Source organism: Rhineura floridana, chromosome 6, assembly GCF_030035675.1.
Source record: "Rhineura floridana isolate rRhiFlo1 chromosome 6, rRhiFlo1.hap2, whole genome shotgun sequence".
Taxonomy (NCBI): domain Eukaryota; kingdom Metazoa; phylum Chordata; class Lepidosauria; order Squamata; family Rhineuridae; genus Rhineura; species Rhineura floridana.
Window position 1 is genome coordinate 122438615 of NC_084485.1, and position 24456 is coordinate 122463070.

The window sequence follows — 24456 nt, forward strand, 5'->3', positions numbered from 1 at the left end:
AGTCTCTGCCAGGCAGATATTTAAGAGAACACAGATTTTCCAACTGGAAAAAAATCACTGGTGGCAGTGTTTGAAGGAGCACTGATGAGAGAGGAGGCTAAAGAATATTATTTAAACACTGAAGCTGTGTTTTGACAAAAAGTGGTCAGTTCCTACAGCTGCAGCAATCTTTTTATTTGAGACAAAGAAACTAAGAATCATTTGTATGAGATATTTTCTTCCACAGTAGAGTTTTCAGGTTGTTGAGTATCAAGGAATGCTCCATCTCCATCTGGTTTGCTGAAATTTTCAGGGCAATGCATGAGTATAGTTGTTTCTCTAACTCTTCGTGTATTTCCAGGGGAGCCCCATGAAGCAGGTAGTCTTTGAGCAACTGGCACACCTTTGCTAAATTTGGCTGAATTATATCTGTGGTACATTTCATTTTACTTTGGTCACATACAGTTCTACAATCTGATCCATATACACAATCCTGGTCAGACTCACAGTGACGATCTTTAATCAGCTCTTTTAAGCTCATTTCGGGCATTATTTTTCTCATGTCCACCATTTTTAAGTCATATTTATCATTGTAACCCAGGTTTTTGGCACTCGTATCACACATAAGAAAATTCCCATATGGTCCATGGAAAATGTCTTCCACAAATTCTAGAAGCCCTATGGCTATTTTTGCCTTTCTTGGCCATGATGGAGTAAACCACTGATCTATGCTCCTTCTGAACCCAGAGGGAATGAAAAGTTCTATCATCCATGGAAGGCTGATTCCAAAAAGAGAGGTATATTCAACTTTTTCCATCACATAAAGATCCCCACAAAACCCCAACAATTTGGGAGTATGTTCTTTATCCTGGAGAATTACCATGAGCAGAAATTCATTTAGCTGGAGAAGTGCCCATGCTGACTTTGCTTCTGGCAAGGAAACTCGGCCATCTTTGTTCCCATCAGCAACAGACAAGATGAGATTAACGAGTTCAGGAAGATTGCCCTGCTCACCTAGTTTTGCCTAGAAAGAAGCCATGTATATATATAGTCAAATTACATAGGCACTTAAAAAAATAAAAATCAACTGTTGTTTGCTACCAATATTGAGCTATACGTGTTGACACCCATTTTCCCCAATTCAGTTGTTAGGAGTACTCTGGCTAACCCACACATTGGTTCAGTTGGAATCGAAGGGGTGGCAAGGCCCTGGAGTATTCTAGACTTCCCATCCCACACCCCCAGTTTTCTGACTTGCTGTACCTTCCCGAGTGCTGTGAAAAGAAGACAAAAGTGAGGACCATCTTTTGGCACTTTCGGAGGCGCATGCAGGCCCGGAATTAAATTATTCTCATTTCTTGGCCGATTTCCCTCATGCCCAGCAGAACAATCCCATCGTTCAAAGACAACATTAGAAAGCAGAACTAGTTTTTCTCAGAGTGCCAACAAGAAATGCCAACACAACATGAGATCACCTCATACCCAGACTCCTCCATTTCACATTGAAAAAGTGTATTTAAGAACAGGGTTTGAGACCCAAGAGAGCAATCAGAGCTCCAGCATGTATAACTACAGCTCTCAAGGAACACAGCGCAGGATTACAGGTCACAGATTGGGAAGGGCGTCTGTGTCTTGGTGCAAAACCTAAGGCAAAGAGATCCCTTCTTGCTTTTTGGTCAAAGCTCCTTCACCTTCCTTCAGCTATATTCCATTGCCCACTCCCTGGGCCTAGGAGAGGTAATTCTGCTACCTGATATATCTTATAGCAATAGGGACCTTTTATCTCTTTAGTTTAGAGTTATGAATAGGTTAGTGTATTAATGATCAATGCTGCCATACAACCAGTAATTTTGTATTGCTATTCTTCTCTTTTCTCTCAATAAAAGAAAGCTTTGCTTTAGCCTGGTTCGGACCTGCATTTCTTGGGTTATACACACACATTATTTAGGCACATTTCAGAGCAAAGCATTTGAATTATCCCTAGCAAAAGATCCCCCTCCTCTCAAGGAGGCGTGTTTAATGGGACCCATGGATGGCAGGTTCTCACACTCAGGTTCCAAATAGACACGTGTGTTAACACAGTCTCCATTCCTAATGTTTTTAGTGGGACAATTCTGGTTCAAAGGCATCTACAAGCAAAGCCTGTATTACCTATCTACAGAGCTGCCCCTAGGCACCAGTAAGTGGGGAAGCGGGGCCTCCGCGCTTGGCAATCTGAGAAGCTGGGCTGCGGCAGAGTTTTTCCTCTCTCTTCAGCCATGCAGCGGCCGTCTTGCCAGCCGCTTCCTGAGCTGATTTTAGGCGGGAGGTTTGAATCCCCTGCCTGCTCTTCAGCTGCGTGCCTGAGTCAGTGGCTTCCCTGTGCTGCCGCCGCTCATCAGCTGTGAAGCGGGTGTGCAGCGCTTAGCCAGCTAATTTTAGGCGGGAGGTTTGAATCCCCTGCCTGCTGCGTGACTGAGTCAGTGGCTTCCCTGTGCCGCCGCCGCTCATCAACTATGAAAATCTAGATTTTGACAAGTTGATTAATCATTTTGCAGAAGTAAAAGCAAGGAAAATAAATCTTTGAGAATAAATATATAGTTTCTTATATTTGTATTATTTTAATTTTAATCCGAAAGTAATTGCCCATCAACAAAGCAGCCAGGCCCAGACATTTACAGAAATGATTAATTCTGTCATCCTCTATATTTAAAACAATGGTTCTGCACAAAGTGTTTTCAATTGTTTAGTTAGGAAGATAAAGATGGGAAAATATGCCTAGAAATAGAGTGCCATATCTAGCAGATATCAACAAAGGGAAGACAGATGTCGAGAGACTAGTGAAGAAATGGATATGTATGGAACAGGTTGACTAGAGGCCTATTCCCTGAAGTGAAGGTAATCATATTTGTATTTAATAGGTTGTTAGCCTCATACGTAAATATTATAATTACATATATTCGTAAATAAAATCTCTCTCTCTCTCTAAATATATATATAGAGAGAGAAAGAATGGGGGGGCAACTATGCTTTTGCCCCGGCCCCGCACATGCTAAGGGTGGGCCTGCCTATCTACACCGTGCCTTGCACTAAGTGGTGCAGCTATATTAGCATGATTTTATTGTTGTATACTAATCGTGGGGTGGGGTGTTTTTTTTAGAGCCACAAAAGTATGAGAAAATCTCAACTATTATTCCCTGAGAGATATCTAGAATATTTTATACTGGACAGATGTGTGAATTTTGTCCAGTTACCCATTTAAGAGTGAAATCCAGACCTCTTTAAGTTGACCCACCAAACTGAAGTTTCACCATTGACTTTATGTGACCAGTAGTTTTTCAGTTAATCCATCACTCAGTCTAGTACCAAAGTAATGCCTATATAAACATTGGAGGGTTATGGACATCACCAGTACTTTGAACTTAGCAGCCACCATTGAAGGAGAGGAAAGGATATACTCACTTTAAAAAGCCCATAGACCATTTCCTTGAATTTCTGAACCGTAGTTCCTCTAGTTGGTTTATCAAACAGAATAGTTTCCTTCCTTGGTTCTAGTTCAGCTCTGAGATCAATGTGAGCAATTTCTTCCATCTGGCATTTTATAACACCTTGTAAATTACCCCAGGCTCCCAAATACATCTATACATGACAAGACAGAAGATACAAAGATTCTAGAACTGTAAAAGCTTTAGTTGATTAAACTGTTAGCTTAATTAATTAAACCCCTTTTCTTTAACAAGGTGTCTCTATTAAGTGGGCAGCATACTTTTTAATATATACACGTACTTTTCATACAAAAGTAGTGCTGGTGGGCACAGAAGAGAAGGACACTGATGTGTGCATCAATCATATAAAAAGTATATTATTTCCTTCTTCAGGACTACCAAATTTAAAACTAAAATTTGCATATAAACAATCCATTAACATTTAGATGACCAAGCGTCTGACATTTCTTTAATTGAGTAACAGCCCTACTCACTAACATACTTAGGTGCTAACAGAAGGCAGATTCAGAGTAATGGATGTGTATTAGGGATGGGACTGTTAGTTTTAAAGTACAAAGTATGGTACTGTAAAGCTTATTTAAAAGCTGTTACTGTTTTTACAGAGGTTTTAAAGCATTTTATTAGACTAGCAGTAAAGTCATATAATGTACGAGGACCTCAGTTTCTCCACTGTGTACTACATTTTGCATTGATAGTAGCAGATACTAAAAAATTATTTATTTATTTATTGTATTTATATACCGCCCCATAGCCGAAGCTCTCTGGGCGGTTTACAGTAACTAAAAACATTAAAAACAAATATACAAATTGAAAACACATCTTTTAAAAACAATTTAAGACACAATTTAATTAAAAAAAATTAAAAACACATGTTAAAATGCCTGGGAGAAGAGGAAAGTCTTGACCTGGCGCCGAAAAGATAACAGTGATGGAGCCAGGCGCACCTCGTCAGACAGATCATTCCATAATTTGGGGGCCACCACTGAGAAGGCCCTCTCCCTTGTTGCAACCCTCCGAGCTTCCCTTGGAGTAGGCACCTGGAGGAGGGCCTTAGATGTTGAGCATAGTGTACTGGTGGGTTCGTATTGGGAGAGGCGTTCCATCAGGTATTGTGGTCCCAAGCCATGTAAGTCTTTATAGGTTAAAACCAGCACTTGAATCAAGCTTGGAAACATACAGGCAGCCAATGCAAGTGGGCCAGAATTGGTTTTATATGTTCGAACTGTTTGGTCCCTGTTACCAATCTGGCTGCTGCATTTTGCACAAGATGCAGTTTCCGAACTGTCTACAAAGGCAGCCCCACATAGAGTGCATTGCAGTAATCTAACTTGGAGGTTACCAGAGCGTGGACAACTGAAGCCAGGTTATTCCTGTCCAGATAGGGGCGCAGCTGGGCCACCAACCAAAGTTGGTAGAAGGCACTCTGTGCCACTGAGGCTACCTGAGCCTCAAGTGACAGAGATGGTTCTAGGAGAACCCCCAAGCTACGAACCTGCTCCTTCTGGGGGAGTGCAACCCCATCCAGGACAGGTTGGACATCCACCATCCGGTCAGAAGAACTACCCACTAGCAGCATCTCAGTCTTGTCTGGATTGAGCCTCAGTTTATTAGCCCGCAGCCAGGCACCGGTTCAGCACATTGATAGCCTCACCTGAAGAAGATGAAAAGGAGAAATAGAGCTGCGTGTCATCAGCGTACTGATGGCAACACGCTCCAAAGCTCCGGATGACCGCACCCAACAGTTTCATGTAGATGTTGAACAGCATGGGGGACAGAACCCACCCCTGTGGAACCCCATACTGGAGAGTCCAGGGTGCCGAGCACTGTTCCCCAAGCACCACCTTCTGGAGCCGACCTGCCAAGTAGGAGTGGAACCACCGCCATGCAGTCCCTCCCACTCCCAACTCAGCCAGTCTTCCCAGAAGGATACCATGGTCGATGGTATCGAAAGCCGCTGAGAGATCAAGAAGAATCAACAGAGTCCCTCCCTGCCAAAACCAGCCCTGAAACCGACTGAAATGGATCCAGATAATCAGTCTCATCCAAGAGTGTCTAGAGCTGGCATGCAACCACTCGTTGAAGGACCTTGCCCAGGAATGGAACATTTGCTACCGGCCTATAATTATTAAGATTTTTTGGGTCCAAGGAGGGTCTCTTCAGGAGTGGTCTCACTACCGCCTCTTTCAGGCAGCCAGGGACCACCCCCTCTCACAGAGAGACATTAATCACTTCCCTGGCCCAGCTGGCTGTTCCATCCCTGCTAGCTTTTATTAGCCAAGAAGGGCAAGGATCCAGCACAGAAGTGGTTGCACAAACCTGTCCAAGCACCTTGTCAACGTCCTCAAGCTGTACCAACTGAAACTCATCCAAGAAATCGGGACAAGGCTGTGCTCTGGATACCTCGCTTGATTCACCTGCTATAACACTGGAGTCTAAGTCCTAGAGGATGCTAAAGATTTTATCCTGGAAGTCCCTAACAAATTCATTACAGCGGGTCTCAGATGGTTCTACCATGTCCTTGGGGCGTGTAATAGCCCCTGGACAATTCTGAAGAGCTCCGCTGGGCGGCAGAGTGATGATTTGATAGTGGCAGTAAAATATTGTTTTTTTGCTGCCCTCACTGCCCCTAAATACAGCTTACCATAGGCACTTACCAGTGTATAATTGCATCCACTAGGAGTCCGTCTCCATCTGCACTCAAGCCGTCTCCTATATTGTTTCATCACTCTCAGCTCTGGGGTATAGCATGGAGCTGTACGAGCTCTACACAGGAGGGGGCGCTCCGGAGCAATCATGTCAACTGCTCGGGTCATTTCTGTATTCCACAGTTCAACCAGGGTTTCAACGGAAGCGCCAGCCCTGTCAGCCTGAAAACTCCCCAGAGCCCTTTGGAAACCATCCGAATCCATTAGTCTCTGGGGGCGGACCAACTTAACAGGTCCCCCACCCTTGCAGAGGGGAAAAGCCGCTGTAAGTCTAAACTTCAGCAAGCAGTGATCTGTCCATGTGCTGTATTGGAATGCAAATACTATCTATACCTTTAAGATTTACTGAATTACTATTAAAAGCCTTCTGGAGTAGCAGATGAGAAGGAAAGGCTGGTACTACAGTGGCTCCTCACACTGCTTCCATGCAACCACCAACAGATTATCCCTGAGATTGCGAACCTTGACAGAAAAAAGTGGGACTTGGACCAGACAGCCCTTCAAATAGAAGACTGTCTTCTGACAGCTGTTCAAATGGAGGACTTCCCTCTGTAAGATGTTAAACATTTTGCCATGCCTTCATCTAAGAAGAAGTGTCTGGTGTTCATTTTACTTGACATGGTGCTGGTGATGGCTAGTGCCAGGTCATCGATCAACTGAACAGAGTCAAGCTACACTATCAGCAACCTCATGTGATATGTCTGTTGCTGGACTGTACCACTTTAGAACAAAGGTGGAAAAGTAGGTATCTTCATTTTGGTTAGTTAGTTATTTTAATGATTATTTTGTATTGTTTGTATGGTGTTTTATGTGTTGTATATTTTATACGTTACTTTGATATTTTACATGAATTGCCATCTACCTTAGTGTCTATTCATAAAAACAAGTTTCAAGTTGTTTTTATGATGATGTAAGTAGTTTTTGATGCTGATGTAAGCAGTTACCTGGTCCCTTCTTTGTTGTGAGATTTTGGGGGTGAGCTGTGTTTGGGTCCTGGGTGACAGCCAGGATGGATGCCCGGAGTCCTAGGTGAGAGGGTGTGTATGTTAGAAGTGGAAGGAACTGATATTGGTTTTATTTATTAGTAATTTGTATTGGTGCAACATTTGTATATGTAATATGTATTTTTGTAACATTTGTTGTTTATGCTTTTTTTGTATTATTTTGTATTTTGTAGCATTATAGGGTCATGATAGTATGATTATTTCTGTATATTTTTGACATTTCTATGGTTGTAAACCACCTTGAGTGCAGTGATGTAGAAAGGCGGTATACAAATTAAAAATGAAATGAAATGACAATGGTTATCCAGTGATATGCCATAACTGCTACAGCACTACATCCCACCACATTTATGGGAGTATTCATTTTTATGAGGCATTAAGGTTTTGCATAGCAAATAATGTGAAATGGCAAAAAGCATTTTAGATTAAGAATATCTTGTATTTTTCTCTATCGCGTAAATCAGTATACAGAAATGTAAGACATTCTTCTAATCCAGCATTGACTTTAAGTCACTTCCCCATGTAAATTTTATTTTAGTTAACTACTAGTGACACCAAGCTTTAAATTTTTGAATTTAAAGCAAATCTGAGCGCCAAATGTTAATTTGAAGCATTAGCTTTATAAAATATTACTGAAAATTTTGTTAAAAAATAGATAATACTATAAAAAGATCTAGGCTCAGCTAAAATTTAATTGCAACTAACCAACAGGACTCATTTCATTGTTTCAATGTTAATCCCAACTTGTGAATTGGTAACTCAATGTTCTACACCAGTTGGCAATTAAGATTTCTCTTTTGGAATAGAACTGTATAAATATTACAAAGAATAATTTTATCCAGGCTCTTCCTAGAAGTTAAAAAATGGCAAACAAAATGTTGCAATGCCTGAATCCTAACAGGTGCTCCTATTCTGGGGTCTAGCCTTCTTTGAACAGGCAACTTGTCATGCTGTTTGGATGTATGTGTGTGAGATAGGAATTTAAGGAGACAGAAAAAGGTCAACTTTTCCCTTTCCCATTCTCCTAGCTCCCCTCCTCACAGTAGTATGCTATTGCCATCTCCAAACTTGAGCCCATCATTGCTATATAGTGAGGAAGGCAGGAAGGAGTCTGGCATACTTAGAAAATACATTTTTGCTTTTCACCATCCTGAAACATTCCCATATAGCATGGAATTAGTTTCATCTCATGACAGATATCTTCCCCCCCATCCCAAAACTCCAACCAGAACACTATAAGGTGCCTCTCTTCAAGTGACAAATTTGATATTCCATCATCTGGCTTTGATTCAGAAGTCCTCTGGCAGTAATATATCAAAGTTGTTCAATTACTATGTTTATCATTGCTTAACATTTTTCTGAACTTGACAAAAATATAGAGCAGTCATACCTGATTACTGGGTTTGGTTGACAAACATTTTCCAAAATACAGAGTTTGTCTTGTACATAGGCTACTACATGCTGATCCATCAATAACTCCAGTCTTGTACTTATCACACTAGGAAAAAATGGCAGAGAAGATCACCGTTTAGTAATCACCATATTTTCTAACTTCAAAGATCAGGCAACTCCCCAGGGTCACTGACAGGGGGTACACATGTAGTGGGCCAAAAGCCAGCAGGGCCCCCAGAATCTTAACTTTCATTAAAAAAAATCAGTCAGAAGAAATTATAAAGTAAAACGTGGAGGCAACATTCTAAGGCTGGAAATACAGAAAAGCTGCTGTTTCTAAGGACACTTAGTCACAATGCAATCAGAGGAAGGAATACTGACCACCTCCACTTTGGACTCAGGAGGGGGGCTTCCCAGAGCAGCAGAAAAAGCAGAAGCTAATTGTTGCTGCTAGCTTGACAGTGGATGGATATTAGGAAATGCTTGTTTAAGTACTTTCCTCCATGTCCACATTTTTCATTGCTCCCCAAGTATGCTGCCTTTACAGTAGGAAATACAATCAGCTGGCTTTGGTATTTTTTACTCAGAAGGAACTCTTCAGAAACAAATGAGGCTTCCTTCCTTCCTATTAGGAAAAAACTGTGATATTGCATGGATTTTCAGTGTCCCCTACCCAGCCACTAGCGTTACCAGTTCTCCGGCATCCTGCCGGACACTCCGGCTTCGCGCTTGTTCTTCTGATCTCCAGTCAGACTCGCCCCCATGTCCAAGAATCTCCGGCTTTTGTGGACATTATTGGGGGGGGAGGAGCAAGTGGAAGTCTTCTGTTCCTGTGATTGGTGGACAGAAGACATGTGCTTCACACTGGGCTTCTGCGCACCCTTGATCTTCCCTCGTGCTCTGTGTTGGGCAGCATGAGGGAGGAGGTGAAGAGGCGGAGTGCCGGAAAGAAAAAAATGGACAGTGGAGGAGAAAGCCAGGGCAAGGATGACAGAGAAGGCAGCAGCAGAATGGAGGTGAGTGACGATGGTGTATGTGTGTGTGTGTTACCCTGCTCTCTCCCCCTGCCTGCCCTCCCCACTGGTTTAAAAGCTCAATCACTTAATCACCCTGCCCCCCACCCTCATTCTCTCCCCCCGCCTGCCCTCCCTGCTGGTTTAAAAGCTCAATCGATCAATTGCTCTGCCCCCCCACCCCCATTCTCTCCCCCTGCCTGCCCTCCCTACTGGTTTAAAAGCTCAATCGATCAATCGCTTTGCCCCCCCACTGCCGTTCTCTCCCCCCACCTGCCCTCCCCACTGGTTTAAAAGCTCAATCGATCAATCGCTCTGCCTCCCCATCCCCGTTCTCTCCCCCTGCCTGCCCTCTCTGCTGGTTTAAGAGCTCAATCGCCCTGCCCCCATCTCTTAGGAAAAGACAGAAACAGCAATATAGAGTGTGTGTGTGTGTGTGTGTGTGTGTGTGTGAGTGTGAGTGAGTGAGAGAGAGAGAGAGAGAGAGAGAGAGAGAGAGAGTGCTCTAAAGTTCCCTTACAAAATAGAACCAGCCAATGAGGTTTTGTCAAAGTACACATTCCAGGGCCGGTGAAGTGACCTGCTTTAGGTAACAGAATCAGTGGGAAAAATGAAGGCAAGAATTAATTTTTGAATGGTGCCACGAGATTTTTTTTTTAATGTTGGCTCTTCCATTGTGGAGGGTGAGGATTTGGGCTCCTTTTCAAGCAGCAAAATGCCTTGCGTTGGCAGTGATTCACCTCCTGTGAAAATCCTAACACAAGAAGCAATTTTTGTTTATTTACTTTTCAAAGCTAGCGTAACTCAGTGGCTGAGCAATTGAACTCTGAATCAGGAAGCCCCTCCACCACACATTGTGACTTTACTGTGGGATAGCCTGGCCTCAGTGATCCATGCTCTGATAACCTCCTGTGTAGACTACTACAATGCACTCTACATGAGGCGCCCATTGAAAACTGCAGCTGGTGGGGAATGCTGTGGTTTGGCACTGAGAGGGCTGGGTGGGGGAAACATATCACTCTATTTCTCAGACTGTTGCTGCGGCGTCTGGTGTGCATTAATTTGAATAATCATAAAACAAGTATAAACATTTGCAAAACAGCTTAAAGTGGCGTAATTCTGAATTTTGGGTTGGGTGAATGAAGTTTATTTATTTTTATTTATTTATTATTTGATTTATATCCCACCCTTCCTCCCAGTAGGAGCCCAGGGCAGCAAACAAAAGCACTAAAAACACTTTAAAGATCATAAAAACAGATTTTAAAATATATTAAAACAAAACATCTTTAAAAACATTTTAAAAGGTTTAAAAACTTTTTAAAAAGCTTTAAAAACGTTTTTTTTTTTAAAAGAAAAGGTTCCAAAGCGTAAGTGCTACCACTTTTTGTTGTTGTTATGTGCCTTCAAGTCGATTTCGACTTATGGCGACCCTATGAATCAGTGACCTCCAATAGCATCTGTCATGAACCACCCTGTTCAGACCTTGTAAGTTCAGGTCTGTGGCTTCCTTTATGGAATCAATCCATCTCTTGTTTGGTCTTCCTCTTTTTCTATTCTCTTCTGTTTTCCCCATCATTATTGTCTTTTCTAATGAATCATGTCTTCTCATTATGTGTCCAAAGTATGTGTCCAAAGTCAGAGGAAGGCCATGGTAAACCACCTCTGAATACCTCTTACCACGAAAACCCTATGAACAAAGTATCCAAAATGCTGCCACTTTACAGGACTGATTTCTTACAAGAGCAGAACAAGTACTATGTAGCACCCATAACATGGAAAGCACAGCTTGAACTTAGCCTGGTAGCAAATCAGCAACCAATGCAGATTTCAGAGCAGAGGTATTATGTGCAGATAGGATCTCACTCATGTCAGCAATCATGCCGCAACATTCTGCATTAACTGAGTGGCTGCCAGGATTTTTTTAGTTTTGGTTTTCGGTTATGAATCCTGACTGGTTGTGGGATGCTAAGTTGTCTGCCTTACTCATAGGAATCTTGTTGTGGTTGGTATGGTATCATGCTTAATGACATAATTAGGGCCCGCCCCGTGACATCACTAGGGCCCACCCCCATTTTCTCAGGTTTTTGGATGGTTCTGATCTGGCAACCCTACCAGCCACTACTGGTCTGCTTGTCATCCCTGGACTGTTATTAATAAAGCAAAAATATAAAATACAAAATGAATCACAAATGTAAATGCAGCTGGTTAAAATTCCTATAGATTCTACTTTAACACAAGGATTCATTTTTGATTATTAAGGTTGGCAAAATGTGGCATGTGTGTTTTGATTAGAGCATTTGTTGCTTGTTTTTCTATATTTATTTCTTGCTTTTCCTCCCAGGAACTCAAGAATGTGTACGTGGTCTTCCTTTCCCCCTTTTAATCTTCACAACACCCTATCTATGAGGTAGACTAGGTTTAGTAGTTGGGAGTTCAGATATCAATGTTGTAAAACTGCACCTATTTAGAGTATTTCTTGCTTGGTGTGGTTTAGGGACGGCAAACTTTTTTTGGTATTTTGCTGTAAATATTAGAACTATGAAATGTTGCAGTTAAAGCAAGGGAAGCTGCTCTTGTGGCCGGGGGAATGCAGGGTCCCAAACCACATACAGTGTATCAGGCCCAGGAAATCCTGTTGTCATCCCTGTAACTACCTATATCAAGGATCCATCCACCCTAGTGCACTTTGAGAGTTCCTTTTGTCTCATGGTGCCAGGTATTTTAAATTCTATTGTAACCTTCTAGTGTCCCTTTGCTCACCCTCTGTTTCCTTTACCCCAACCCTGGATGCAATTCCCATGCAATCTTAATCATTTTCTTCTTTCCAATGAACCAAAAGAAAGTACTTTTTCACATAGTGCTTAGTTAAGCTATGGAATTCACCCCCAGAAGATAATAGTGATGGCCACCATCTAGGATGCCTTTAAAAGATAATAAGACTATCAACAGCTACTAGCCATGATGGCTATGTTCTGTCTCCACTGTTGGAGGTAGTATGCTTCTGAATACCAGTTGCTGGATATCACAAATGGGGAAAGTGCTGTTATACTCAGGTCTTGCTTGCAGGTTTCCCTTAGCATCTGGTTGGCCACTGTGAGAACAGGATGCTGGACTAGATGGGTCTTTGGCATGATCCAGCAGGACTCTCCTTATGTTCTTATATTAATCTGGGTTTATAACTTGAAGAATTAATGAGTGCACAGGAGCAAGTTTATCATTTGATCCTGAGTCTTATCTTGACATATAGTATCATTGCTGAAAATTAAGCTATTTACATATGTACAATAGCAAAAAGTAAAAAAAATATGTTATCAAAATGGGGTGGTTCTATACCAGTTCCAACTATTTCAATAATATTTGTCAGTTTACAGGTGTATGTCCATTAGAGACATTGGAAGATATGAGCAGCAGCTCACAATCCACCCACTGCATGATAGCACTGTTAAGGCTACTAACATTTGCTGTGAAATACTTTTACTTATTATTAAATACTGTATTTAAGGCTGTAGTCCTATGCATACTTGGAACTCAGTGAGGCTTTTTTCTGAGTCAATGCAAAATCAGCTGCAAAACCGGTGCTAAGAAATGTACAAAGTTACATTTAAATGGTTATTTGTTTCACTTAGTCATTTCTACTATACTTATAAAAAATACTCAAGAAGGCAAACAAAGAATACCAACAAAATACAGGGTCTTCTTGATGGTGGTGCTCAGGCTATGGCACTCCCTTCCGAGTTTTAAGCACTATCTAAAGATATACTTTTTTGACCAAGTGTTTGCTGAACTTTATGTGCCTAGACTGTTGCTTTATTAGTCTGTTAATTTTCTGGTCATTAGAACAGAATAATGTTTAATTAAAATGAAAATAAAAATTAGAAATTACTTACTATTATTTTCTTGCAGTCATGCCCTCTGCAAAGTTCTGTGTAAGATGAGTACTGAACATAAATAATCCAGCTGCCAATAAATACTCCTAGCCAAGAGAAGAAGAGATACTTCATCCGTATGTAAGAGAATCGAACCTTGAGGTAGAGACAGGGGTGGCAAGAAAAAAGGAATGATTTCAGTTATATGTTAGGACATCTTGCATATATTAATTCCACTGTGCTAGTAAGAACTTAGAATCATAGAATCATAGAGTTGGAAGGGGCCTTGTAGGTCATCGAGTCCAACCCCCTGCTCACAGCAGGAAATCCACAGCTAGAGCATCTCCCGCAGATAGCTGTCCAGCCTCTGCTTGAAGACATCCAGCGAAGGGGATCCCACCACCTCCCTAGGCAGTCGGTTCCATTGCCGAACTGCCCTTACTGTCAAGAAGTTCCTTCTAATGTCCAATCTGAATTTACGCTCCTGCAACTTAAAACCATTAGACCTAGTCCTACCCTCTGGGGCAGCAGAGAACAAATCTGTACCCTCCTCTATGTGACAGCCCTTCAGGTACTTAAAGAGTGCAATCATGTCGCCCCTCAGCCTTCTCTTCACCAGACTGAACATGCCAAGTTCCTTCAACCTTTCCTCGTAAGACTTGTTCTCCATACTTGGTAATAAATAAAATGAAAACTGATTTAGATTCAGTCCAAATCAAAATCAAAATAAAACACAGAACTTTATTTTACACTAAAGCAAACTAAAGTATGCTTATTTTCCATTAGAATCATAGAATGGTAGAGTAGGAAGGGGCCTATATGGCCATTGGGGGCTGGTTCACATGGAGATTTAATATGAGATGGCTGCCACCTGCACCCCTGTTTAATTTGCAAAGTTTACATGACATTGCAGACAAAGGGAAGGTGTGTTGCTGCTTTTCCCTTTAAATCTGAATCAAAGCAACCCACTGAAAATGCGATAAGTGGAAGAAAAACCATCTCTGCTTTGCTGCACTCCTCCCATATAGGCTCTTTCCTCCGATTTTTTTTGCTGCAGGATGGATTGTCACTTCAGATACTCCCCTTTCTCTCACTAAACTCTCCATGAACCCCATTTTACTTCCCGTGGCTCAAGAAGCAACTTCCGACTGGCTGCTCCTGAACTGCTGCAGCCCTCCTTTCTTTCGCCCCTTACTCGCCCAGTAAACTGCCTTCCTTCACTCTTGTTCTTTCATACTCTTTCCACCCAAACTCCCTCGGGCTTTGCAAAAGCGAAGCTGAACTACCCCCACGACTTTCCCACACAGTGGGGGCGGTGGCGGCTACTTTCATTGCAGCATCATTTCTCTCTCTCACACACACACAACCTGTCTCCAACTACCTAATTTAAAAAGAGAAAAAGGAAGAAAGGGTTTTACTAGAAACAGGAGGGGGGAGGTCTAGTCAGTGTCATGTCAATTTCATGCTGAGGCGCTCTCCCCGCTTTAGCCTTTAAGCCTGAACAGTCATGGGGATTGCACCCCCTTCTCCATTCTGAGTTCCATACGCCCAATTACCGATGTGACAGAAAAGAGGGAAAGGATGAGGCAAAAAATGGGGGGGGGAGCTTTGGAGGACTCACACAGCAATTTTTAAAAAGTCTACTCAGAGGTAAGTCCCACTGAGTTCAGTAGGGCTTACTCCCAGGTAAGTGGAGTTAGGAGTGCCCAAAAACATGAGAGCCTCTGTCAGGGAAGCTAAAGCTAGGAAGCTTGCTTTACAAACTTAATTGGAGTTCAAGTCTCTTGTGGTCTCAGACAAGGGAAAATTGCTGTCCTGAGAGAAGGCAAAAGGAAGCAGGGAAGCAGAAACCTAGTGAGGGGAGATAAGGGAGGAGGGAACATCTTCTGAGGCTCACACTGTAATTCTAAAAATATCCACTCAGAAGTAAGTCCCACTTCCTTCAATGGGGCTTACTCGCAGATAAGGGGAATTAGGATATTGCCTAAAAAAAAGAGAGCTCCCTGTCAGGGAACCTAGACTTCAGCATGGACTGTCTAAATCATTAGTGTTTTTTTAAAAAAAGTTTTGTTTACATTCACAATGCAATCCTAACCATACCTACTCTAAAGTAAATCCCATTCCATTCAATGGGACTTACTCCCTGGTAAGAAGGGTTAGGATTCCAGCCCCATAGATGAAACAGCTTGGAGGGTTATGTTTCTATGTCTCTGCTCAAAGTAAAATCCTAGCCATATTTACTCAGAAGTAAGTCCCACTGAGCTCAATGGGACTTACTCCCAGGTATGTGGGGTTGGGATAGGATTGCAACATCACTTTGAGGAGAATGTAGGAAGAGGTGAAAGGACAGCAGAGAGGTAATGGAGAGAAAAGCTGGGGGGGAACCCTAAGACTCTGAAGGAGAGCTTGTGTGGCCCTTGTGGGCTCAGATAAGTGAGAGAAGGTGGAATAGGGTTGCCAGGTTCATGGCCTAAGACTGATCCTGTATCTTTAGGAGAAGAGAAAGTCAGCCAAGTGCAGGTGTTCTTGCAACCCTATAATGGGAAAAACCACAAGGTGGGATTCTCCCTTCCCTCTGCACAACTTTTAAAGATACGGAAGACCTCTTGGGAAGTCTTCCGTATCGTTAAAAGTTGTGCAGGGGGAAGGGAGACTTCCACCTTGTGGTTCTTCCCATTATAGGGTTGCAAGAACACCTGCAGTTGACTGACTTTGTCTTCTCCTAAAGATACAGGATCAGTCTCAGGCCCTGAACCTGGCAACCCTAATGTGTCATCATACAACTTATTGTTGCTTGCTATGGAGTAGCACAGCTACTCTTCAAGATTGTGCCACAAATAGGTTCCAAAAAGTCTGCTTTAAGCTTGCTCCAAACCCCTGTGGCATGTAATCAATAATAGCTGCAATCACAACTGCAATAATAAAATAATGGCTAGGTAACACATTGCTCAGAAATTATAGTAATCAATAAATAAGAGAAACTTTGGGTAATAGTTATCCCTTGTGTCTTAACATAATCTCAAGCACGTTTACTCAAAGTAACTTTCACTGTTCAATCATGCTTACTCTCAAGTAAATGTGCATAGGATTGCAGCTTTAATTTTATTTAATGCCTTGTTTCCTTTATATTTCAACTTTCCTGCAAAGAGCTCAGTGTGACATACATGGTCCTGTACCTCCCCAATATATCCTCAGAATAACCCTATGAGGTAGTTTAGGCTGAGAAGGTGAGTTTCATGGCTGAATGAGGATTTGAACCAAGGTCTCCCAGGCCCTGGCCCAACAGTCTTATCACGGCACCACACTGGCCTTTGCAGAACCTGCACACTACAGTACCTTTATAAAGTACAATAGGAATTACCCCACTATACTTTTCTTCCTTGCTCTTTTAAAACCTATTGAAATCAAATTATTATTATTATTATTTATTAAATTTATATACCGCCCGACTAGCAATAGCTCTCTGGGCGGTGAACATAAAATAGCATAAAAATACAATGAATAACAAAATAATACTAAAATACAATCAACAATCCAATACAATAAACATTTTTAAAAGTAAATCAGTGTAACTTAAAATGCTTCAGAGAATAGGAAGGTTTTGACCTGGCGCCGGAAGGAGAGCAGAGTCGGTGCCAGGCGTACTTCCTCGGGGAGCCTGTTCCATAGTTTGGGGGCCACCACTGAGAAGGCCCTAGATCTTGTCATCACCCTCCGGGCCTCCCTGTGAGTTGGAACCCGGAGGAGGGCCTTCGTAGCAGAACGTAGTGCACGGGCCGGTTCATATTGGGAGAGGCGTTCCGCAAGGTATCGTGGTCCCGCACCATATAAGGCTTTATAGGTTAATACCAACACTTTGAATCTAGCCCGGAAACATATTGGCAACCAGTGCAAGCTGGCCAGAACAGGTGTTATATGCTCGGACCGCTTGGTCCTTGTCAGCAATCTGGCCGCCGCATTTTGCACTAGTTGTAGCTTCCGAACTGTCTTCAAAGGTAGTCCTATGTAAAGCGCATTACAGTAATCCAAACGTGAGGTTACCAGAGCATGTACCACTGATATAAGGTCCTCTTTACTCAAATAGGGACGTAGCTGGGCTACCAACCGAAGTTGGTAAAACGCATTCCTAACCACCGAGGCTACTTGAGCCTCAAGTGAGAGGGAAGAGTCTAAAAAGACTCCCAGACTATGAACCCGCTCCTTTAGGGGGAGTGTAACCCCGTCCAGGACAGGGTATATATCCACCATCCGATCAGAGAACCCGTCCACCAACAGCATCTCAGTTTTGTCTGGATTGAGCTTCAGTTTGTTAACTCTCATCCAGTCCATTGTCGCGGCCAGGCAACGGTTCAGCAAATCGACAGCCTCACCTGAAGAAGATGAAAAGGAGAAGTAGAGCTGCGTGTCATCAGCATACTGATGACAACGCACTCCAAAACTCCTGATGACCTCTCCCAACGGCTTCATGTAGATATTAAAAAGCAGGGGGGACAAAACTGACCCCTGTGGGACCCCATATTGGAGAGCCCGCGGTGTCAAGCAATGTTCCCCAAGCACTACCTTCTGGAGACGACCCGCCAAGTAGGAGCGGAACCACTGCCAAGCAGTACCTCCAACTCCCAACTCCGCGAGCCTCTCCAGAAGGATACCATGGTCGATGGTATCAAAAGCCGCTGAGAGATCAAGGAGAATCAACAGAGTTACACTCCCTCTATCTCTTTCCCGACATAGGTCATCGTACAGGGCGACCATTCTGTTGTGTGCTTTACATTTCCTCCTAAAAGTCGAGAGAAATATAGCCAGTACTCTTCCAATAATTTGATGGCATAGGTCAGCAGTGACACATGGGGGGGTGAAGAATGGCAGTGGCACTGAGATGGCAAGGTTGGGGGTACTTTGGTGGAAGGCAGCAGCAGCCTGCAGGTATGTGATGGTGATGCCACCAACCCTGAACTTGCAGACACCTTGCCCCATTCCCATTCAGTGAGTGGCACTGCTGCCATCACCAGGAGACCACTGCTGTTGTAGAGTCTGGGTTCTACTCTGTGTTTTACTAGAACCCCAAGGGCCACCAATTACAGCCAGCTGCAAGACAGAGCTTGGAAAAGTTACTTTTTTGAACTACAACTCCCATCAGCCCTAGGCAACATGGCCACTGGATTAGGCTGATGGGAGCTGTAGTTCAAAAAAGTAACTTTTCCAAGCTCTGAGACATACATCTAGTATGACAGAACCTGGTGTCTCCGAGAAGTTGCTGAGCACAGGGTTATGAGAACTGAGATTAGCTCACAGTCTTTCCACGCCTAGATCTATTCCTAGTTTCCACAAGCACTCTTAATTTCAGTTGTTAAGTTTCCAGACAGGTTGTGTCCTTTTGTTGCTATTGTTAAACCACTGGAAGCCAGAAGCTCTTGCCAACTGATAACAAATATCCCAGGGATCTACCAATAGATTACAATCTACCTTTTGGCCACGCCTGCACTAAGTTATTTGTATGGACACAGGCCTACTTTACATGTTGTTGTAGCATGGTTCAAAGGAGTGCTTACAAGAATGAAACTACAAAAGCAGAGGTAAGACTTCAAAACATTGCCAAAAAAAGGCATTCTCAAAAAAGCAGTGTCACCTTTCTACTGTGTACCCAGAAACTGAGAAGAAAGCAATTGTGGATTTGCTCATCTCTGTGCAGCTCTCACCTTCTGCATCAAGTGCCATGCATCAAAATTAGACACACATGATAGTTAGACACATGGTAATTGCTGCCTCCATTAGAAACTGTTACTAGAAGCAGCTGCATCACATGGGTTTATGGTAACACAAACCTGCCTTGTAGGTTGGAATACTCTAGATCAGATGGTTAGACTTCAGCTTTGTGGTATTATTATTATTATTATTATTATCATCATCATCATCATCATCATCATCACAAAAACCCAAGATCCACTAACCAGAGCAAGTCACACAATATATTCACTTAAAATAATAATTCTTAGCTCAGTGGTTTGTTTTTAAGAATAACATGCAATGAAAAAGACAATGTTTTAATAGCTATAATTATCATAGTTACAGAAGTTGGTATTTTCTTTTTAAACGTTGGTGTTTTAATTTTAAAGCTTAAATTACATCCCCCTTTCTGCCAAAACTCTTTCTATTGAATGTAAGCCTTGATAGGAAACAGTTTCAGGAAGTATAACAGACCCAGCATGCCTTGCCTTGTTGCCAGTAAAAGGGAATTGCTTCAATGGCGCATTTAATAAGTGTCATTGAAGCCATTTTCTTTTCCTGGCAGCAAATGTGAATATAACAGAGATTGTACATTTGTTGAATGTTACAAGTGAATAACTTTTTAACCCTTTTTAAAAGATGTTTTAAATGCTTTTAAAAAAATGTTCTTAAAGATGTTTTGTTTTGGTGTATTTTAGGGTCTGTTTTTATGATGTTTTTATGTGTTTTTAGCGCTTTTGTTTGCTGCCCTGGGCTCCTGCTGTACGAGTAAATAACTGTACGAGTGTACAGCTCAATGACTTGAGTACCCAGGTGCATAGACTGTACACTCACTGAATGTAATGTGTGAACAAGGCCTTCAAAACACACTATTCATACATAACAAAGGATGTGTTTGAAGTTAATAGGTGTCTGACTTGATCATCCATGGCCAGGGCCGGTTCTAAAGGGAGGCCAGGTGGGGCACTGGCCTGAGGGCTCCTGGAGCTACAGGGGCCCATGACGGGCCCCTCCGCTCCCCTTCTGTGATCCACGGCAACAGCTGCAGATCGCAGGGCAGCAACTTCCGCCTGCCCACCATTCCCTCGCCCCATTTATCTGTCTCCTGCCTTTTAGCATTGCCCTTAATGAAGATGGAGGCCGAGGTTTCCCTAAGGTGCTGAAGCCCCTGCCGCCATCTTGGTTGACGGCAGAGATGCGCGTGTGTGCCATCAACCAAGATGGCGGTGGAGGCTTCATCCCCTTAGGGAAACTGTGTCCGCCATCTTGGTTAATGGCAATGCTAAAAGACAGGAGAAAGGTAGGTGGGGCGAGGGAATGGTGGGCAGGTGGAAGCTCCTGCCCTGCGATCCGCAGCTGTTGCCGTGGATTGCGGAAGGGGAGCAGAGGGCCCCTCATGGGCCCCTGTAGCTCCAGGGGAAGGGGAAGCAGAGACAGGTAGGTGGGGGGGCATGGGGCCCCCTGCATGCATGCACACACATGTGCACATGCTGGGGCCCGGGGCAAGCTGATGCCCAAGGGCCCTGGCATGCCTGGGGCCAGCCCTGTCCATGGCAAACTAGTTGGAGAGTTCACTCCTCACATTTCAAGGAAAAATCATGGGCTTTAATGCCCTTCTCTCCCTCCAGTAAGAAAGTGAGCCAAGTTGCACTATTCCCCCTTATGAAAACAACAACATTTTTTTGGCCACAGTTTTAATGGTATCTCCCTCTCCATAGGATTCATCTATAAGTTGCTTACTTATGCTGTGACTCTTTTTTGGCTCTGTCTATTTATTATTTATTTATTACATTTATACCCTGCCTTTCTTTTTTCATGAAACCCAAGGCGGCTTGGCTTACATACGGCTCCCCGGCAGTCTCCCATCCAGGCACTGACCAGACCTGACCCTGCTTAGGAGCTGGCCTTATGTTTCTTCGGACCATAGCCTGGGACTGGGTCTATAGGTGTACCAATCACATTTTTAGGTAATTATTATGTTCAAAGCAGGGGTCACTGACAAAACTCTTAACACGGAATTGAACAATTAGACAAGTTACATTGAAACAGATTCTAGGTCCATTGGAAAGAAGCTAAATATACCATTTGCATCCATCTGTTTATTATTTATTTAAAATATTTTTCACCCACTATTCATTGTCTTCTTCACCTATAAAGATATCACACCAGGAAAGGCACTTACTCCATAAAACTAATTAACTGGTCCAGCATCACAACAGCTTTTATAGCAAAAGGTGAACTAACCCATAATAACCAGAACAATAATCTGGAAGTACCAGATGGTATCACCTTTCCCCACAAAAAAATTCTGAAGCAAGTCAGATTGGAAGACAGAACAGGTATCTATGGCATGCAAGAATGAACAATAAAACTGCAGACAAATTCCAAGCCTATTAAGTGCATGTGAACTAAGTTTAGAAAAACTGAGAGATTGCTAAAGAAACTTAACTTCACATTTACTGTGTATATAAATCCTACTGAAAATCACAACTGTGACACAATTAAAGCCATAGCAGAAAACTATAGAAGGCAATATAGCAACTAATACAGAGAATGTCATGTTTCCCAGTGTCACATGACTTTATTTATATGCTGCTCTCCAGTATAAATTTCTAAAGACAAACAGTTTAAAAGTTACAATGCAAAAGTTACTATAAACATACCACCCAATAAAATCCACTAAAAACATTTCAACTAATTAACATAGCATCAACAACCAGTGAAATCCATCATAATTTATATTTCTGCTAACTTCCTCAATATGGAAAGTGAGAGGGGAGTGTTCTGTAAATAGGATGCCAATATTAAAGAGGCCCTGGACTTGTGATAAATGGGATACCTAACGCAGAGTCTCTTCACAGACAATCCTGAGGCTTGAGAGTGAAGTTTGCACGGGGAGAATATTTGGGAGACTATGTTCCTGCAGATGACTAGGGTTCAGTCTATGTAGGGTTTTAAGGATTTAGAAAAAGCACTTTCAGTTATTCCAAGAAACTCTAAACTAGTATAGCTCTTTCAGGATAAGTGTATCATTGTCCCTACAGCTATTCCAAGTCAACCTTCTGACCACTGGATTCTGAACTCTTACTCCAAAATATCCAAAGAAATTGTCCCCCAGAAGTTCAATATGGTGTTTATACGGTTGATAACCTCTCTTTTCTTTTGGAATACATTAAGTGAATGTAACCATTTCATTTTATTTAAAAATAATCCCAAGAATATGCTATGATAATTATGAAAAGTTTAACTAGGCCATAAGTAATACCTTATAACCATTTAACTATTTTTTCTTGTTTATGGTGTTGAAATTCCTTTTTCCTTTTATATTTTTGAGACAAAAATGCAATGCATTGTAAATGACTGCAACTACAAGTACTGTGAAAAATGTTCTGTTTGATAATAATTAACAAAAAATGATTTTAAAACAAAACAAGTTAAATAACCAGATGTCACAGAAACCAGTTGGCCAGAGTACTTCCACTGATGTGACCTTAAAATAATTAGGCTTTTTACTTTAACACATTCTTAACATGAGAGAGAACCAACTCACAGCTTTGTTGGGGGCAACCTGAGATTTTCTGCCGCTCCAGGTGCCTGCACCACCCTGTATGTTCACTGGAAGTTGTAATCGCTGCTTTTTAAAATAATGTTATTTGTTATTTAATTTTTGTAAATTGTATTGTTTTACTGAAGTATTTTTATATTTGTGTTTTTCTTGTAAGCTGCCTTGAGGGCCTTTTCGCCATAAGGCGGGATATAAATAAACTATAACAACAACAACAACATGTTCAATATAAAAACTTATTCCACTATGGATACTACAGAAAATGGTTTTGATAGGTTAAATGATAGGAGGTTATTTACAGGTACACAAGCCAACTTTGTATCAGCTCTCCAGAAAGCTTTAAGCAGTCATGATAAGGCAACTACTGTAAAACAAGATTTTGAAAAGACTACGACATTAGAATAAAATTGTTTCAGTGCCACCACATGCTTTTCTTTCCCTTACCCCCCCTCCTCATTCCCACTAATCCTCTTGGAAATGAACCAAAAAAAGAAAGAAAAAGAAAATGCAAATGACGACTACCTAGCAAGGCATTTACAGAGTCAGTATTCTGTTAAACAGTGTGAACTGCATGGTAATTAGTTATCCACCATGTGGGATGCATCTCAAATAGCACCATTTCTGGCAAAAGTCAAGTCTGGACGGGTTCCAGAGCACACTGATATTAGTACCAGACCTAGTCAGAGAGAAAAAATACTAAGATGTAGTGCTTTGAGCTATTGTATTAGAATATTATTGGACTACAAAAGAACTTTAGAGCTGCCTTGCAATTTAATATAAGGGCTGCTGCACATCCCCTTGTTTTGGTTACCCAAATCCTTCATCTTCTGCCTACTCTGCTGCCGGAACCAGAACAGGAAATGCAGCCAGAGAGTGTCACAATTTGCCCCCTGCTCTCTTACCACCACCAGGGAAAACACAACACAGATTTCTGAATATAGCTAGTCTTGGCTTCCTTTCTGAAATAAGAGATGACCAACACCTTGAGTCCCGTGGCTAAGGAGCATGCACAAGAATTCTATGGTGGTTACCAGGAGTAGCACAAGCAAGCAGATGGGGGCGGGAGAGGGTCATGCTTACTTACTTGCCACTCAGCTGGTCACTGGGGTGAGAGAAATTCTAGTTCCCCAAAGAAGCTGGAATTACAAAACTAGTTTTAAGTAAAACATGGTCTGGTAAATTCTAAAAAAAGCATTTCATCATCTATAATCCTATTTATGTTGCACAGAGCACAAGATGTAATTCTAAACTAATTGTTAAATAGTATTTCCAGCATTTAATATTGTAACTTGGTCAGATAAGCAATATCTGGTTTCCTTGGATTTCGAGCTTCAGTATTTTTAAAGAAGACCATGAGATTTAAAGTCCAGATTTAATGGGAACTTTAACAAGCTTGAGCCATGTTATGACTGCACCAGCTCTATAACGAATCAATTATTAACTCAGGAGTGTGGAAATCACCATAACCAGTAGTGTAGTGGCAAATGCAGAGGTGCAGGGTTCCTTCCTGTTAGTCACAGCCACCGCCCTACCCCCCTCCAATTTTTTTGCTGCGTGGTTGAGAATGAGATCCTTGTTAATGCCTTCTCCCACAATAACAGACATCTCTAGGAGCCAATAATGATAAAAGAGCAGAGTGTTAGCTACTGAGAAGAGTCCTCTCCGTGGCTAACCCACCTCCTTTCACTCTGATTGGCTCCAATCTGCAAGAAAAGACAAGGAA

General features: G+C 42.1%; 1 protein-coding gene across 4 annotated transcripts in view; it reads right to left on the minus strand.

Moving 5' to 3' along the window:
* The window catches only part of LOC133387892 (divergent protein kinase domain 1A), a 185935-nt gene that overhangs the window by 144731 nt on the left and 16748 nt on the right, over positions 1 to 24456 (minus strand). The window contains exons 2-6 of one of the 4 annotated variants that reach the window (XM_061633682.1): positions 13466 to 13600; positions 8564 to 8671; positions 7114 to 7194; positions 3421 to 3597; positions 154 to 1003 (exon numbers count right to left, since the gene is read on the minus strand). In XM_061633682.1, the coding sequence (XP_061489666.1) occupies positions 191 to 1003; positions 3421 to 3597; positions 7114 to 7194; positions 8564 to 8671; positions 13466 to 13600 (1314 nt within the window). In that variant the 3' untranslated portion in view covers positions 154 to 190. Of the gene's footprint in view, positions 1 to 153; positions 1004 to 3420; positions 3598 to 7113; positions 7195 to 8563; positions 8672 to 13465; positions 13601 to 23817; positions 23870 to 24456 lie in introns of those variants that run through there. The other 3 variants (XM_061633684.1, XM_061633683.1, XM_061633685.1) reach the window with 3 other exon arrangements.